General features: G+C 47.6%; 1 protein-coding gene across 1 annotated transcript in view; it reads left to right on the top strand.

The window, feature by feature from the left end:
* LOC115127226 (IQ motif and SEC7 domain-containing protein 1-like) overlaps positions 1–19,624 on the top strand; it is a 75,229-nt gene that overhangs the window by 38,083 nt on the left and 17,522 nt on the right. Inside the window, exon 10 of the mRNA XM_065005122.1 lies at positions 3,159–3,344. Within this exon, the coding sequence (XP_064861194.1) occupies positions 3,159–3,344 (186 nt within the window). The remainder of the gene's footprint in view (positions 1–3,158; positions 3,345–19,624) is intronic.

Genomic DNA, 19,624 nt, shown 5'->3' with positions numbered 1-19,624 from the left:
GAGTAGGACTATACAGGGTGGAGTGGACTATACCAATTTGAGTAGGACTATACAGGGTGGAATAGGACTATACAGGGTGGAGTGTGAGTAGGACTATACAGGGTGGAGTAGGACTATACAGGGTGGAGTGTGAGTAGGACTATACAGGGTGGAGTGTGAGTAGGACTATACAGGGTGGAGTAGGACTATACAGGGTGGAGTAGGACTATACAGGGTGGAGTGTGAGTAGGACTATACAGGGTGGAGTAGGACTATACAGGGTGGAGTAGGACTATACAGGGTGGAGTGTGAGTAGGACTATACAGGGTGGAGTAGGACTATACAGGGTGGAGTAGGACTATACAGGGTGGAGTAGGACTATACAGGGTGGAGTGTGAGTAGGACTATACAGGGTGGAGTAGGACTATACAGGGTGGAGTAGGACTATCCAGGGTGGAGTGTGAGTAGGACTATACAGGGTGGAGTGTGAGTAGGACTATACAGGGTGGAGTAGGACTATACAGGGTGGAGTAGGACTATACAGGGTGGAGTAGGACTATACAGGGTGGAGTGTGAGTAGGACTATACAGGGTGGAGTAGGACTATACAGGGTGGAGTAGGACTATACAGGGTGGAGTGTGAGTAGGACTATACAGGGTGGAGTAGGACTATACAGGGTGGAGTAGGACTATACAGGGTGGAGTGTGAGTAGGACTATACAGGGTGGAGTAGGACTATACAGGGTGGAGTAGGACTATACAGGGTGGAGTAGGACTATACAGGGTGGAGTGGAGGGTAGGACTATACAGGGTGGAGTAGGACTATACAGGGTGGAGTAGGACTATACAGGGTGGAGTAGGACTATACAGGGTGGAGTAGGACTATACAGGGTGGAGTGTGGTAGGACTATACAGGGTGGAGTAGGACTATACAGGGTGGAGTAGGACTATACAGGGTGGAGTAGGACTATACAGGGTGGAGTGTATAGTAGGGACTATACAGGGTGGAGTAGGACTATACAGGGTGGAGTAGGACTATACAGGGTGGAGGTGAGTAGGACTATACAGGGTGGAGTAGGACTATACAGGGTGGAGTAGGACTATACAGGGTGGAGTAGGACTATACAGGGTGGAGTAGGACTATACAGGGTGGAGTAGGACTATACAGGGTGGAGTAGGACTATACAGGGTGGAGTAGGACTATACAGGGTGGAGTAGGACTATACAGGGTGGAGTGTGAGTAGGACTATACAGGGTGGAGTAGGACTATACAGGGTGGAGTAGGACTATACAGGGTGGAGTAGGACTATACAGGGTGGAGTAGGACTATACAGGGTGGAGTAGGACTATACAGGGTGGAGTAGGACTATACAGGGTGGAGTAGGACTATACAGGGTGGAGTAGGACTATACAGGGTGGAGTAGGACTATACAGGGTGGAGTAGGACTATACAGGGGAGTGGAGTAGGACTATACAGGGTGGAGTAGGACTATACAGGGTGGAGTAGGACTATACAGGGTGGAGTAGGACTATACAGGGTGGAGTAGGACTATACAGGGTGGAGTGGGTGGAGTAGGACTATACAGGGTGGAGTAGGACTATACAGGGTGGAGTAGGACTATACAGGGTGGAGTAGGACTATATACAGGGTGGAGTGGACTGAGTAGGACTATACAGGGTGGAGTAGGACTATACAGGGTGGAGTAGGACTATACAGGGTGGAGTAGGACTATACAGGGTACAGGGTGGAGTAGGACTATACAGGGTGGAGTAGGACTATACAGGGTGGAGTAGGACTAGGGTAGGACTATACAGGGTGGAGTAGGACTATACAGGGTGGAGTAGGACTATACAGGGTGGAGTAGGACTATACAGGGTGGAGTAGGACTATACAGGGTGGAGTAGGACTATACATGGTGGAGTAGGACTATACAGGGTGGAGTAGGACTATACAGGGTGGAGTAGGACTATACAGGGTGGAGTAGGACTATACAGGGTGGAGTAGGACTATACAGGGTGGAGTAGGACTATACAGGGTGGAGTGTGAGTAGGACTATACAGGGTGGAGTAGGACTATACAGGGTGGAGTAGGACTATACAGGGTGGAGTAGGACTATACAGGGTGGAGTAGGACTATACAGGGTGGAGTAGGACTATACAGGGTGGAGTAGGACTATACAGGGTGGAGTAGGACTATACAGGGTGGAGTAGGACTATACAGGGTGGAGTAGGACTATACAGGGTGGAGTAGGACTATACAGGGTGGAGTAGGACTATACATGGCTTTATAGAATACTGTGTTATTCTGTAGGAGAATACAACAAAATAGTAGAATATACAACTAATGTGATTACACATATACCTTCTAAAGCAGTCATCCCTAATGTGATTACATATATACCTTCTAAAGCAGTCATCCCTAATGTGATTACATATATACCTTAAGTAATCCTTTCCCACTCTTATTCTCTACTCACTTCTTGCTCTCTTCTCTCGTTCTCTCTCGGTCACCCTCTTCCTCACCCTCCTCCTCTCTTTCTCTCTCTCGCCCTCTTCCTCACCCTCCTCCTCTCTTTCTCTCTCTCGCCCTCTTCCTCACCCTCCTCCTCTCTTTCTCTCTCTCGCCCTCTTCCTCACCCTCCTCCTCTCTTTCTCTCTCTCGCCCTCTTCCGCACCCTTCTCCACTCTCTCTCTCCCTCTCTCTTCCTCCTCCTCTCTCTTTCCCTTTCTACACTTTGCTCCCTCCCTACTCCCCTCTTTCCTCCTCTCCTCCTCCCTCTCTCTCCCTCTCTCTCCCTCTCTCTCTCTCCCTCTCTCTCTCTCCCTCTCTCTCCCTCTCTCTCCCTCTCTCTCCCTCCCTCTCTCTCCCTCTCTCTTTCCCTTTCTACACTTTGCTCCCTCCCTACTCCCCTCTTTCCTCCTCTCCTCCTCCCTCTCTCTCCCTCTCTCTCCCTCTCTCTCTCTCCCTCTCTCTCTCTCCCTCTCTCTCCCTCTCTCTCCCTCCCTCTCTCTCCCTCTCTCTTTCCCTTTCTACACTCTCCTCCTCCCTCTCTCTCCCTCTCTCTCCCTCTCTCTCTCTCTCTCTCTCTCTCTCCCTCTCTCCCTCTCTCTCCCTCTCTCTCCCTCCCTCTCTCTCCCTCTCTCTTTCCCTTTCTACACTTTCCTCCTCCCTCTGTACAGCGGAGTTGGAGAAGCAGAGAGGAGTGATGAGGCCTGTTGTGGCCGGGTCTGACGGTGGTGGTCCCAGCGGCGTGAAGGCGGTGAACGGCACTCTGGGTAGGCCCAGTCTGGACGACAGCTATGCCTCTGCAGATGGACTCAAACGTACTGCGCTCAGCTCATCACTGAGAGACCTAGCAGACACAGGTATGTACACACACACGCACACGCACACACACACACACCTGGGTGAAATACTTGGGTGAAATACTTACTTTATAATATGTATACAACTAGGTAGCCTAGTGGTCAGAGTGTTGGACTAGTAACTGAAAGGTTGCTAGATCGAATCCCCGAGCTGACGAGGTAAAAATCTGTCATTCTGCCCCTGAACGAGGCAGTTAGCCCACTGTTCCCCTGGACAGACTGAGTCACTGTTCCCCTGAACAAGGCAGTTAACCCACTGTTCCCCTGAACAAGGCAGTTAACCCACTGTTCCCCTGAACAAGGCAGTTAACCCACTGATCCCCTGAACAAGGCAGTTACACCCACTGTTCCCCTGAACAAGGCAGTTAACCCACTGTTCCCCTGAACAAGGCAGTTAACCCACTGTTCCCCTGAACAAGGCAGTTAACCCACTGTTCCCCTGAACAAGGCAGTTAACCCACTGTTCCCCTGAACAAGGCAGTTAACCCCACTGTTCCCCTGAACAAGGCAGTTAACCCACTGTTCCCCTGAACAAGGCAGTTAAACCCACTGTTCCCCTGAACAAGGCAGTTAACCCACTGTTCCCCTGAACAAGGCAGTTAACCCACTGTTCCCCTGAACAAGGCAGTTAACCCACTGTTCCCCTGAACAAGGCAGTTAACCCACTGTTCCCCTGAACAAGGCAGTTAACCCACTGTTCCCCTGAACAAGGCAGTTAACCCACTGTTCCCCTGAACAAGGAGGTTAACCCACTGTTCCCCTGAACAAGGCAGTTAACCCACTGTTCCCCTGAGCAAGGCAGTTAACCCACTGTTCCCCTGAACAAGGAGGTTAACCCACTGTTCCCCTGAACAAGGCAGTTAACCCACTGTTCCTAGGCCGTCATTGTAAATAAGAATTTGTTCTCAACTGACTTGCCTAGTTAAATAAATGTTCAATACAATTGTTATAAATATAACCTTATCAAAAACAACCTTATGAATAGCTTTTCACTGGCAGTTTGTGTAATTGCTCACTTAAATATATCTAGACATCTAAAATGTTGAATATCTTGTCTGTCATACAGACATCTAAAATGTTGAATATCTTGTCTGTCATACATTCAGAGAAGAAATCAATAGAGTCCTCGACATGTGAAAACAAAGAGTTTTGAAACAAACCGTTTGCCACAGAACAGTCATTCGGCAGGGCACTGTACAGACATTCTGCCTGAAGGTCAGAGCCAAGGCCTGCTGAGTTGTGAGGGAGTGAATTGTTTAATTATAGATCAGGTCGTGCTCCACAGAAAGAGAGAGATGGCACAGTGCTAAGGAACTGTTATTGCAGCAGGTTGACGTTTATAAATGGTCTGGTCCTTGAGGCAGAACGGAGCGAATTTCCGTTAGATGGGGCCAGTTGTTAAGTCAAAATGGGCTTATAAGAATGATGAATGGCATTTTATTTTCGTGACAAATCGTCATTTGGCAACCCAACCCTTATGGGATTAACTCACACAAAAGCAAACATTAGAATAATTCACTGTGGTAATTAAAGGACCATTCTTCTTCCTGTGTTCTCTGCAGTGAACATAAAGAGTGAAAAGAAAATATATATATGGTCACGTCCTTCCTTTTTTATGACTATATTTTAGTTTGGTGTGAGGCATTCTATGTTTTGTGTTCTGTGTTTTCTATTTCTATGTGTTTGGCCTGGTATGGTTGCCAATCAGAGGCAGCTGGTCAATCGTTGTCTCTGATTGAGAACCATACTTAGGCAGCCTGTTTTCCCACTATGAGTTGTGGGGAGTTGTTGTCTCTGACTGAGAACCATACTTAGGCAGCCTGTTTTCCCACTATGAGTTGTGGGTAGTTGTTGTCTCTGACTGAGAACCATACTTAGGCAGCCTGTTTTCCCACTATGAGTTGTGGGGAGTTGTTGTCTCTGACTGAGAACCATACTTAGGCAGCCTGTTTTCCCACTATGAGTTGTGGGTAGTTTGTCTTCTGTTTTGTACCTGACAGAACTGTAGCGTTTTGTTCTACTTTTGTTTCATTGTTCTGGTTATAATAAACAACATGGACACTTACCACGCTGCGCATTGGTCTGGTTATAATAAACAACATGGACACTTACCACGCTGAGCATTGGTCTGGTTATAATAAACAACATGGACACTTACCACGCTGAGCATTGGTCCGGTTATAATAAACAACATGAACACTTACCACGCTGCGCATTGGTCCGGTTATAATTAACAACATGGACACTTACCACGCTGAGCATTGGTCCGGTTATAATAAACAACATGAACACTTACCACGCTGCGCATTGGTCCGGTTATAATTAACAACATGGACACTTACAACGCTGCGCATTGGTCTGGTTATAATAAACAACATGGACACTTACCACGCTGCGCATTGGTCTGGTTATAATAAACAACATGGACACTTACCACGCTGAGCATTGGTCTGGTTATAATAAACAACATGGACACTTACCACGCTGCGCATTGGTCCGGTTATAATAAACAACATGGACACTTACAACGCTGAGCATTGGTCTGGTTATAATAAACAACATGGACACTTACAACGCTGCGCATTGGTCCGGTTATAATAAACAACATGGACACTTACCACGCTGCGCATTGGTCTGGTTATAATAAACAACATGGACACTTACCACGCTGCGCATTGGTCTGGTTATAATAAACAACATGGACACTTACAACGCTGCGCATTGGTCCGGTTATAATAAACAACATGGACACTTACCACGCTGCGCATTGGTCCGATATTTCCTCCTCCTCAGAAGAGGAGAAACGTATATATATATATATATATATATTAAATACGTAATAAATTGTTCTGTTTTTTACTACTCTAGGGATATAATTTTTCTTTCAATGTCCTGTTAAATGGCACATGTGTGAATATAGAGTTTGTATAGACTTCTGTTCATTTTATATATCTATATATGAATATTTTTTTTCTTTCAATATCCTTATTGAAAGAATAATTATATCCCTAGAGTAGTAAAAAATTATTCATATATAGATATATAAAATGAACAGAAGTCACTTGAATCGAGTCTGGCACAAAGAGAACATTCATGTGGGAGACAAGCCTATACACACTCTATATTCACACACGTGCCATTTAACACACAGAAGATGAATGTCATTTAATTATCGGTCGCCCTTAATTATTTTATTCCAGGCTTTATCAAAATATTTTGCAAATGGAAATACACGTGGCAAGAAAACATTTCAGTTTCCCCTCATGACTACATAATACCAGGGTATATCTGGTGGTCTGTCTCCTCATGACTACATAATACCAGGGTATATCTGGTGGTCTGTCTCCTCATGACTACATAATACCAGGGTATATCTGGTGGTCTGTCTCCTCATGACTACATAATACCAGGGTATATCTGGTGGTCTGTCTCCTCATGACTACATAATACCAGGGTATATCTGGTGGTCTGTCTCCTCATGACTACATAATACCAGGGTATATCTGGTGGTCTGTCTCCTCATGACTACATAATACCAGGGTATATCTGGTGGTCTGTCCCCTCATGACTACATAATACCAGGGTATATCTGGTGGTCTGTCTCCTCATGACTACATAATACCAGGGTATATCTGGTGGTCTGTCTCCTCATGACTACATAATACCAGGGTATATCTGGTGGTCTGTCTCCTCATGACTACATAATACCAGGGTATATCTGGTGGTCTGTCTCCTCATGACTACATAATACCAGGGTATATCTGGTGGTCTGTCTCCTCATGACTACATAATGCCAGGGTATATCTGGTGGTCTGTCTCCTCATGACTACATAATACCAGGGTATATCTGGTGGTCTGTCCCTCATGACTACATAATACCAGGGTATATCTGGTGGTCTGTCTCCTCATGACTACATAATACCAGGGTATATCTGGTGGTCTGTCTCCTCATGACTACATAATACCAGGGTATATCTGGTGGTCTGTCTCCTCATGACTACATAATACCAGGGTATATCTGGTGGTCTGTCTCCTCATCACTACATAATGCCAGGGTATATCTGGTGGTCTGTCTCCTCATGACTACATAATACCAGGGTATATCTGGTGGTCTGTCCCCTCATGACTACATAATACCAGGGTATATCTGGTGGTCTGTCTCCTCATGACTACATAATACCAGGGTATATCTGGTGGTCTGTCTCCTCATGACTACATAATACCAGGGTATATCTGGTGGTCTGTCTCCTCATGACTACATAATACCAGGGTATATCTGGTGGTCTGTCTCCTCATGACTACATAATACCAGGGTATATCTGGTGGTCTGTCTCCTCATGACTACATAATACCAGGGTATATCTGGTGGTCTGTCTCCTCATGACTACATAATACCAGGGTATATCTGGTGGTCTGTCTCCTCATGACTACATAATACCAGGGTATATCTGGTGGTCTGTCTCCTCATGACTACATAATACCAGGGTATATCTGGTGGTCTGTCTCCTCATGACTACATAATACCAGGGTATATCTGATGGTCTGTCTCCTCATGACTACATAATACCAGGGTATATCTGGTGGTCTGTCTCCTCAGCTACATAATACCAGGGTATATATGGTGGTCTGTCTCCTCATGACTACATAATACCAGGGTATATCTGGTGGTCTGTCTCCTCATGACTACATAATACCAGGGTATATCTGGTGGTCTGTCTCCTCATGACTACATAATACCAGGGTATATCTGGTGGTCTGTCTCCTCATAGCTACATAATACCAGGGTATATCTGGTGCTCTGCTGTCCTACAGGAGAACTGTAGTTATCCACCTGCTGTCCCAACAGGAGAACTGTAGTTATTCACCTGCTGTCCCAACAGGAGAACTGTAGTTATCCACCTGCTGTCCTACAGGAGAACTGTAGTTATCCACCTGCTGTCCCAACAGGAGAACTGTAGTTATCCACCTGCTGTCCTACAGGAGAACTGTAGTTATCCACCTGCTGTCCTAACAGGAGAACTGTAGTTATCCACCTGCTGTCCTAACAGGAGAACTGTAGTTATCCACCTGCTGTCCCAACAGGAGAACTGTAGTTATCCACCTGCTGTCCCAACAGGAGAACTGTAGTTATCCACCTGCTGTCCCAACAGGAGAACTGTAGTTATCCACCTGCTGTCCCTACAGGAGAACTGTAGTTATCTACCTGCTGTCCTACAGGAGAACTGTAGTTATCCACCTGCTGTCCCAACAGGAGAACTGTAGTTATCCACCTGCTGTCCTAACAGGAGAACTGTAGTTATCCACCTGCTGTCCCAACAGGAGAACTGTAGTTATCCACCTGCTGTCCTAACAGGAGAACTGTAGTTATCCACCTGCTGTCCCAACAGGAGAACTGTAGTTATCCACCTGCTGTCCTAACAGGAGAACTGTAGTTATCCACCTGCTGTCCCAACAGGAGAACTGTAGTTATCCACCTGCTGTCCTAACAGGAGAACTGTAGTTATCCACCTGCTGTCCCAACAGGAGAACTGTAGTTATCCACCTGCTGTCCCAACAGGAGAACAGGTTATCCACCTGCTGTCCCAACAGGAGAACTGTAGTTATCCACCTGCTGTCCCAACAGGAGAACTGTAGTTATCCACCTGCTGTCCTAACAGGAGAACTGTAGTTATCCACCTGCTGTCCCAACAGGAGAACTGTAGTTATCCACCTGCTGTCCCAACAGGAGAACTGTAGTTATCCACCTGCTGTCCTAACAGGAGAACTGTAGTTATCCACCTGCTGTCCTACAGGAGAACTGTAGTTATCCACCTGCTGTCCCAACAGGAGAACTGTAGTTATCCACCTGCTGTCCCAACAGGAGAACTGTAGTTATCCACCTGCTGTCCCAACAGGAGAACTGTAGTTATCCACCTGCTGTCCCAACAGGAGAACTGTAGTTATCCACCTGCTGTCCCAGGAGAACTGTAGTTATCCACCTGCTGTCCCAACAGGAGAACTGTAGTTATCCACCTGCTGTCCTACAGGAGAACTGTAGTTATCCACCTGCTGTCCCAACAGGAGAACTGTAGTTATCCACCTGCTGTCCTAACAGGAGAACTGTAGTTATCCACCTGCTGTCCTAACAGGAGAACTGTAGTTATCCACCTGCTGTCCTAACAGGAGAACTGTAGTTATCCACCTGCTGTCCTACAGGAGAACTGTAGTTATCCACCTGCTGTCCCAACAGGAGAACTGTAGTTATCCACCTGCTGTCCCAACAGGAGAACTGTAGTTATCCACCTGCTGTCCCAACAGGAGAACTGTAGTTATCCACCTGCTGTCCCAACAGGAGAACTGTAGTTATCCACCTGCTGTCCTAACAGGAGAACTGTAGTTATCCACCTGCTGTCCCAACAGGAGAACTGTAGTTATCCACCTGCTGTCCCAACAGGAGAACTGTAGTTATCCACCTGCTGTGCTACAGGAGAACTGTAGTTATCCACCTGCTGTCCTACAGGAGAACTGTAGTTATCCACCTGCTGTCCTAACAGGAGAACTGTAGTTATCCACCTGCTGTCCTACAGGAGAACTGTAGTTATCCACCTGCTGTCCCAACAGGAGAACTGTAGTTATCCACCTGCTGTCCCAACAGGAGAACTGAGTTATCCACCTGCTGTCCCAACAGGAGAACTGTAGTTATCCACCTGCTGTCCCAACAGGAGAACTGTAGTTATCCACCTGCTGTCCTACAGGAGAACTGTAGTTATCCACCCTGCTGTCCTAACAGGAGAACTGTAGTTATCCACCTGCTGTCCCAACAGGAGAACTGTAGTTATCCACCTGCTGGAGAACTGTAGTTATCCACCTGCTGTCCCAACAGGAGAACTGTAGTTATCCACCTGCTGTCCCAACAGGAGAACTGTAGTTATCCACCTGCTGTCCCAACAGGAGAACTGTAGTTATCCACCTGCTGTCCCAACAGGAGAACTGTAGTTATCCACCTGCTGTCCTAACAGGAGAACTGTAGTTATCCACCTGCTGTCCCAACAGGAGAACTGTAGTTATCCACCTGCTGTCCCAACAGGAGAACTGTAGTTATCCACCTGCTGTCCTAACAGGAGAACTGTAGTTATCCACCTGCTGTCCTAACAGGAGAACTGTAGTTATCCACCTGCTGTCCTAACAGGAGAACTGTAGTTATCCACCTGCTGTCCCAACAGGAGAACTGTAGTTATCCACCTGCTGTCCCAACAGGAGAACTGTAGTTATCCACCTGCTGTCCTACAGTTAGCTGTCCTAACAGGAGAACTGTAGTTATCCACCTGCTGTCCTACAGGAGAACTGTAGTTATGCTGTCCCAGGAGAACTGTAGTTATCCACCAGGAACAGAGAACTGTAGTTATCCACCTGCTGTCCTACAGGAGAACTGTAGTTATCCACCTGCTGTCCCAACAGGAGAACTGTAGTTATCCCCTGCTGTCAGGAGAACTGTAGTTATCCACCTGCTGTCCTACAGGAGAACTGTAGTTATCCACCTACAGGAGAACTGTAGTTATCCACCTGCTGTCCTAACAGGAGAACTGTAGTTATCCACCTGCTGTCCCAACAGGAGAACTGTAGTTATCCACCTGCTGTCCTACAGGAGAACTGTAGTTATCCACCTGCTGTCCCAACAGGAGAACTGTAGTTATCCACCTGCTGTCCTAACAGGAGAACTGTAGTTATCCACCTGCTGTCCCAACAGGAGAACTGTAGTTATCCACCTGCTGTCCTACAGGAGAACTGTAGTTATCCACCTGCTGTCCCAACAGGAGAACTGTAGTTATCCACCTGCTGTCCTACAGGAGAACTGTAGTTATCCACCTGCTGTCCTACAGGAGAACTGTAGTTATCCACCTGCTGTCCCAACAGGAGAACTGTAGTTATCCACCTGCTGTCCTACAGGAGAACTGTAGTTATCCACCTGCTGTCCCAACAGGAGAACTGTAGTTATCCACCTGCTGTCCTACAGGAGAACTGTAGTTATCAGGAGAACTGTAGTTATCCACCTGCTGTCCCAACAGGAGAACTGTAGTTATCAGGAGAACTGTAGTTATCCACCTGCTGTCCCAACAGGAGAACTGTAGTTATCCACCTGCTGTCCTAACAGGAGAACTGTAGTTATCCACCTGCTGTCCCAACAGGAGAACTGTAGTTATCCACCTGCTGTCCTACAGGAGAACTGTAGTTATCCACCTGCTGTCCTAACAGGAGAACTGTAGTTATCCACCTGCTGTCCCAACAGGAGAACTGTAGTTATCCACCTGCTGTCCTACAGGAGAACTGTAGTTATCCACCTGCTGTCCTAACAGGAGAACTGTAGTTATCCACCTGGAGAACTGTCCACCTGCTGTCCTAACAGGAGAACTGTAGTTATCCACCTGCTGGAGAACTGTAGTTATCCAACAGGAGAACTGTAGTTATCCACCTGCTGTCCTACAGGAGAACTGTAGTTATCCACCTGCTGTCCCAACAGGAGAACTGTAGTTATCCACCTGCTGTCCTACAGGAGAACTGTAGTTATCCACCTGCTGTCCCAACAGGAGAACTGTAGTTATCCACCTGCTGTCCTAACAGGAGAACTGTAGTTATCCAGGAGAACTGCTGTCCCAACAGGAGAACTGTAGTTATCCACCTGCTGTCCTACAGGAGAACTGTAGTTATCCACCTGCTGTCCTACAGGAGAACTGTAGTTATCCACCTGCTGTCCCAACAGGAGAACTGTAGTTATCCACCTGCTGTCCCAACAGGAGAACTGTAGTTATCCACCTGCTGTCCTAACAGGAGAACTGTAGTTATCCACCTGCTGTCCTACAGGAGAACTGTAGTTATCCACCTGCTGTCCTACAGGAGAACTGTAGTTATCCACCTGCTGTCCCAACAGGAGAACTGTAGTTATCCACCTGCTGTCCCAACAGGAGAACTGTAGTTATCCACCTGCTGTCCCAACAGGAGAACTGTAGTTATCCACCTGCTGTCCTAACAGGAGAACTGTAGTTATCCACCTGCTGTCCTAACAGGAGAACTGTAGTTATCTACCTGCTGTCCCTACAGGAGAACTGTAGTTATCCACCTGCTGTAGTTATCCACCTGCTGTCCCAACAGGAGAACTGTAGTTATCCACCTGCTGTCCCAACAGGAGAACTGTAGTTATCCACCTGCTGTCCTACAGGAGAACTGTAGTTATCCACCTGCTGTCCCACAGGAGAACTGTAGTTATCCACCTGCTGTCCTACAGGAGAACTGTAGTTATCCACCTGCTGTCCCAACAGGAGAACTGTAGTTATCCACCTGCTGTCCTAACAGGAGAACTGAAGTTGTAGTTGTCCCAACAGGAGAACTGTAGTTATCCACCTGCTGTCCCAACAGGAGAACTGTAGTTATCCACCTGCTGTCCTAACAGCTGTTATCCACCTGCTGTCCCAACAGGAGAACTGTAGTTATCCACCTGCTGTCCCACAGGAGAACTGTAGTTATCCACCTGCTGTCCTAACAGGAGAACTGTAGTTATCCACCTGCTGTCCCAACAGGAGAACTGTAGTTATCCACCTGCTGTCCTACAGGAGAACTGTAGTTATCCACCTGCTGTCCCAACAGGAGAACTGTAGTTATCCACCTGCTGTCCTACAGGAGAACTGTAGTTATCCACCTGCTGTCCACCTGCTGTCCCAACAGGAGAACCTGTAGTTATCCACCTGTAGTTATTATCCACCTGCTGTCCCAACAGGAGAACTGTAGTTATCCACCTGCTGTCCTACAGGAGAACTGTAGTTATCCACCTGCTGTCCTACAGGAGAACTGTAGTTATCCACCTGCTGTCCTAACAGGAGAACTGTAGTTATCCACCTGCTGTCCTAACAGGAGAACTGTAGTTATCCACCTGCTGTCCTAACAGGAGAACTGTAGTTATCCACCTGCTGTAGTTATCCACCTGCTGTCCCAACAGGAGAACTGTAGTTATCCACCTGCTGTCCCAACAGGAGAACTGTAGTTATCCACCTGCTGTCCCAACAGGAGAACTGTAGTTATCCACCTGCTGTACAGGAGAACTGTAGTTATCCACCTGCTGTCCTAACAGGAGAACTGTAGTTATCCACCTGCTGTCCCAACAGGAGAACTGTAGTTATCCACCTGCTGTCCCAACAGGAGAACTGTAGTTATCCACCTGCTGTCCTAACAGGAGAACTGTAGTTATCCACCTGCTGTCCTAACAGGAGAACTGTAGTTATCCACCTGCTGTCCCAACAGGAGAACTGTAGTTATCCACCTGCTGTCCTACAGGAGAACTGTAGTTATCCACCTGCTGTCCCACAGGAGAACTGTAGTTATCCACCTGCTGTCCTACAGGAGAACTGTAGTTATCCACCTGCTGTCCTAACAGGAGAACTGTAGTTATCCACCTGCTGTCCCAACAGGAGAACTGTAGTTATCCACCTGCTGTCCTACAGGAGAACTGTAGTTATCCACCTGCTGTCCCAACAGGAGAACTGTAGTTATCCACCTGCTGTCCTACAGGAGAACTGTAGTTATCCACCTGCTGTCCTACAGGAGAACTGTAGTTATCCACCTGCTGTCCTAACAGGAGAACTGTAGTTATCCACCTGCTGTCCCAACAGGAGAACTGTAGTTATCCACCTGCTGTCCTAACAGGAGAACTGTAGTTATCCACCTGCTGTCCTAGGAGAACTGTACAGGAGAACTGTCCTACAGGAGAACTGTAGTTATCCACCTGCTGTCCCAACAGGAGAACTGTAGTTATCCACCTGCTGTCCTAACAGGAGAACTGTAGTTATCCACCTGCTGTCCTACAGGAGAACTGTAGTTATCCACCTGCTGTCCCAACAGGAGAACTGTAGTTATCCACCTGCTGTCCCAACAGGAGAACTGTAGGAGAACTGTAGTTATCCACCTGCTGTCCTAACAGGAGAACTGTAGTTATCCACCTGCTGTCCCAACAGGAGAACTGTAGTTATCCACCTGCTGTCCTAACAGGAGAACTGTAGTTATCCACCTGCTGTCCTACAGGAGAACTGTAGTTATCCACCTGCTGTCCCAACAGGAGAACTGTAGTTATCCACCTGCTGTCCTACAGGAGAACTGTAGTTATCCACCTGCTGTCCTAACAGGAGAACTGTAGTTATCCACCTGCTGTCCTAACAGGAGAACTGTAGTTATCCACCTGCTGTCCTACAGGAGAACTGTAGTTATCCACCTGCTGTCCCAACAGGAGAACTGTAGTTATCCACCTGCTGTCCCAACAGGAGAACTGTAGTTATCCACCTGCTGTCCCAACAGGAGAACTGTAGTTATCCACCTGCTGTCCTAACAGGAGAACTGTAGTTATCCACCTGCTGTCCTAACAGGAGAACTGTAGTTATCCACCTGCTGTCCTACAGGAGAACTGTAGTTATCCACCTGCTGTCCTAACAGGAGAACTGTAGTTATCCACCTGCTGTCCCAACAGGAGAACTGTAGTTATCCACCTGCTGTCCTACAGGAGAACTGTAGTTATCCACCTGCTGTCCTACAGGAGAACTGTAGTTATCCACCTGCTGTCCCAACAGGAGAACTGTAGTTATCCACCTGCTGTCCTACAGGAGAACTGTAGTTATCCACCTGCTGTCCTACAGGAGAACTGTAGTTATCCACCTGCTGTCCTACAGGAGAACTGTAGTTATCCACCTGCTGTCCTACAGGAGAACTGTAGTTATCCACCTGCTGTCCCAACAGGAGAACTGTAGTTATCCACCTGCTGTCCTACAGGAGAACTGTAGTTATCCACCTGCTGTCCTAACAGGAGAACTGTAGTTATCCACCTGCTGTCCTACAGGAGAACTGTAGTTATCCACCTGCTGTCCCAACAGGAGAACTGTAGTTATCCACCTGCTGTCCCAACAGGAGAACTGTAGTTATCCACCTGCTGTCCCAACAGGAGAACTGTAGTTATCCACCTGCTGTCCCAACAGGAGAACTGTAGTTATCCACCTGCTGTCCTACAGGAGAACTGTAGTTATCCACCTGCTGTCCTAACAGGAGAACTGTAGTTATCCACCTGCTGTCCTAACAGGAGAACTGTAGTTATCCACCTGCTGTCCCAACAGGAGAACTGTAGTTATCCACCTGCTGTCCTAACAGGAGAACTGTAGTTATCCACCTGCTGTCCTACAGGAGAACTGTAGTTATCCACCTGCTGTCCTACAGGAGACCTGCTGTCCTACAGGAGAACTGTAGTTATCACCTGCTGTCCCAACAGAACTGTGTCCTAGTGTATCCACTGTCCCTACAGGAGAACTGTAGTTATCCACCTGCTGTCCTGTCCTAACAGGAGAACTGTAGTTATCCACCTGCTGTCCTACAGGAGAACTGTAGTTATCCACCTGCTGTCCTAACAGGAGAACTGTAGTTATCCACCTGCTGTCCTAACAGGAGAACTGTAGTTATCCACCTGCTGTCCCAACAGGAGAACTGTAGTTATCCACCTGCTGTCCCAACAGGAGAACTGTAGTTATCCACCTGCTGTCCTACAGGAGAACTGTAGTTATCCACCTGCTGTCCTAACAGGAGAACTGTAGTTATCCACCTGCTGTCCCAACAGGAGAACTGTAGTTATCCACCTGCTGTCCTACAGGAGAACTGGACAGGAGAACTGTAGTTATCCACCTGCTGTCCCTGTAGTTACAGGAGAAACTGTAGTTATCCACCTGCTGTCCCACAGGAGAACTGTAGTTGCTGTCCTAACAGGAGAACTGTAGTTATCCACCTGCTGTCCTAACAGGAGAACTGTAGTTATCCACCTGCTGTCCCAACAGGAGAACTGTAGTTATCCACCTGTTATCCACCTGCTGTCCTAACAGGAGAACTGTAGTTATCCACCTGCTGTCCTACAGGAGAACTGTAGTTATCCACCTGCTGTCCTACAGGAGAACTGTAGTTATCCACCTGCTGTCCTAACAGGAGAACTGTAGTTATCCACCTGCTGTCCTAACAGGAGAACTGTAGTTATCCACCTGCTGTCCTACAGGAGAACTGTAGTTATCCACCTGCTGTCCTAACAGGAGAACTGTAGTTATCCACCTGCTATCCACAGGAGAACTGTAGTTATCCACCTGTTATCCACCTGCTGTCCTACAGGAGAACTGTAGTTATCCACCTGCTGTCCTACAGGAGAACTGTAGTTATCCACCTGCTGTCCTAACAGGAGAACTGTAGTTATCCACCTGCTGTCCCAACAGGAGAACTGCTGTCCTGTCCTACAGGAGAACTGTAGTGCTGTATCCAGGAGAACTGTAGTCCACCTGCAGGGAGAACTGTAGTTATCCACCTGCTGTCCTACAGGAGAACTGTAGTTATCCACCTGCTGTCCCAACAGGAGAACTGTAGTTATCCACCTGCTGTCCCAACAGGAGAACTGTAGTTATCCACCTGCTGTCCTAACAGGAGAACTGTAGTTATCCACCTGCTGTCCTACAGGAGAACTGTAGTTATCCACCTGCTGTCCTACAGGAGAACTGTAGTTATCCACCTGCTGTCCCAACAGGAGAACTGTAGTTATCCACCTGGTCCCACAGAGAACTGTAGTTATCCACCTGCTGTCCTAACAGGAGAACTGTAGTTATCCACCTGCTGTCCCACAGGAGAACTGTAGTTATCCACCTGCTGTCCTACAGGAGAACTGTAGTTATCCACCTGCTGTCCTAACAGGAGAACTGGAGAACCTGCTGTCCCAACAGGAGAACTGTAGTTATCTCCACCCTGCTGTCCACCTGCTGTCCCAACAGGAGAACTGTAGTTATCCACCTGCTGTCCCAACAGGAGAACTGTAGTTATCCACCTGCTGTCCCAACAGGAGAACTGTAGTTATCCACCTGCTGTCCTACAGGAGAACTGTAGTTATCCACCTGCTGTCCTAACAGGAGAACTGTAGTTATCTACCTGCTGTCCTACAGGATAACTGTAGTTATCCACCTGCTGTCCTAACAGGAGAACTGTAGTTATCCACCTGCTGTCCCAACAGGAGAACTGTAGTTATCCACCTGCTGTCCCTACAGGAGAACTGTAGTTATCCACCTGCTGTCCTACAGGAGAACTGTAGTTATCCACCTGCTGTCCCAACAGGAGAACTGTAGTTATCCACCTGCTGTCCCAACAGGAGAACTGTAGTTATCCACCTGCTGTCCCAACAGGAGAACTGTAGTTATCCACCTGCTGTCCTACAGGAGAACAGGAGAACTGTAGTTATCTGCTGTCCTAAGTGTAGTTATCCACCTGCTGTCCCACAGGAGAACTGTAGTTATCCACCTGCTGTCCTACAGGAGAACTGTAGTTATCCACCTGCTGTCCTAACAGGAGAACTGTAGTTATCCACCTGCTGTCCCAACAGGAGAACTGTAGTTATCCACCTGCTGTCCTAACAGGAGAACTGTAGTTATCCACCTGCTGTCCCAACAGGAGAACTGTAGTTATCCACCTGCTGTCCTACAGGAGAACTGTAGTTATCCACCTGCTGTCCTACAGGAGAACTGTAGTTATCCACCTGCTGTAGTTATCCACCTGCTGTCCCAACAGGAGAACTGTAGTTATCCACCTGCTGTCCAGGAGAACTGTAGTTACAGGAGAACTGTAGTTATCCACCTGCTGTCCCAACAGGAGAACTGTAGTTATCCACCTGCTGTCCTAACAGGAGAACTGTAGTTATCCACCTGCTGTCCTACAGGAGAACTGTAGTTATCCACCTGCTGTCCTACAGGAGAACTGTAGTTATCCACCTGCTGTCCTAACAGGAGAACTGTAGTTATCCACCTGCTGTCCCAACAGGAGAACTGTAGTTATCCACCTGCTGTCCTAACAGGAGAACTGTAGGAGAACTGTAGTTATCCACCTGCTGTCCTAACAGGAGAACTGTAGTTATCCACCTGCTGTCCCAACAGGAGAACTGTAGTTATCCACCTGCTGTCCTAACAGGAGAACTGTAGTTATCCACCTGCTGTCCTACAGGAGAACTGTAGTTATCCACCTGCTGTCCTACAGGAGAACTGTAGTTATCCACCTGCTGTCCCAACAGGAGAACTGTAGTTATCCACCTGCTGTCCTAACAGGAGAACTGTAGTTATCCACCTGCTGTCCTACAGGAGAACTGTAGTTATCTACCTGCTGTCCTACAGGATAACTGTAGTTATCCACCTGCTGTCCTAACAGGAGAACTGTAGTTATCCACCTGCTGTCCCAACAGGAGAACTGTAGTTATCCACCTGCTGTCCCAACAGGAGAACTGTAGTTATCCACCTGCTGTCCACAGGAGAACTGTAGTGCTGTCCTACAGGAGAACTGTAGTTATCCACCTGCTGTAGTTATCCACCTGCTGTCCTACAGGAGAACTGTAGTTATCCACCTGCTGTCCTAACAGGAGAACTGTAGTTATCCACCTGCTGTCCTAACAGGAGAACTGTAGTTATCCACCTGCTGTCCTACAGGAGAACTGTAGTTATCCACCTGCTGTCCCAACAGGAGAACTGTAGTTATCCACCTGCTGTCCCAACAGGAGAACTGTAGTTATCCACCTGCTGTCCCAACAGGAGAACTGTAGTTATCCACCTGCTGTCCTAGGAGAACTGTAGTGTCCACCTGCTGGAGGAGAACTGTAGTTATCCACCTGCTGTCCTACAGGAGAACTGTAGTTATCCACCTGCTGTCCCAACAGGAGAACTGTAGTTATCCACCTGCTGTCCCAACAGGAGAACTGTAGTTATCCACCTGCTGTCCTAACAGGAGAACTGTAGTTATCCACCTGCTGTCCTACAGGAGAACTGTAGTTATCCACCTGCTGTCCTACAGGAGAACTGTAGTTATCCACCTGCTGTCCCAACAGGAGAACTGTAGTTATCCACCTGCTGTCCCAACAGGAGAATCCACCTGCTGTCCTACAGGAGAACTGTAGTTATCCACCTGCTGTCCTACAGGAGAACTGTAGTTATCCACCTGCTGTCCTACAGGAGAACTGTAGTTATCCACCTGCTGTCCCAACAGGAGAACTGTAGTTATCCACCTGCTGTCCTACAGGAGAACTGTAGTTATCCACCTGCTGTCCTACAGGAGAACTGTAGTTATCCACCTGCTGTCCCAACAGGAGAACTGTAGTTATCCACCTGCTGTCCCAACAGGAGAACTGTAGTTATCCACCTGCTGTCCCAACAGGAGAACTGTAGTTATCCACCTGCTGTCCTACAGGAGAACTGTAGTTATCCACCTGCTGTCCTACAGGA

Source organism: Oncorhynchus nerka, linkage group LG20, assembly GCF_034236695.1.
Source record: "Oncorhynchus nerka isolate Pitt River linkage group LG20, Oner_Uvic_2.0, whole genome shotgun sequence".
Taxonomy (NCBI): Eukaryota; Metazoa; Chordata; class Actinopteri; order Salmoniformes; family Salmonidae; genus Oncorhynchus; species Oncorhynchus nerka.
The sequence above is the reverse complement of the archived record's forward strand: the minus strand, read 5'-3'. Positions and strand labels throughout refer to the sequence as shown.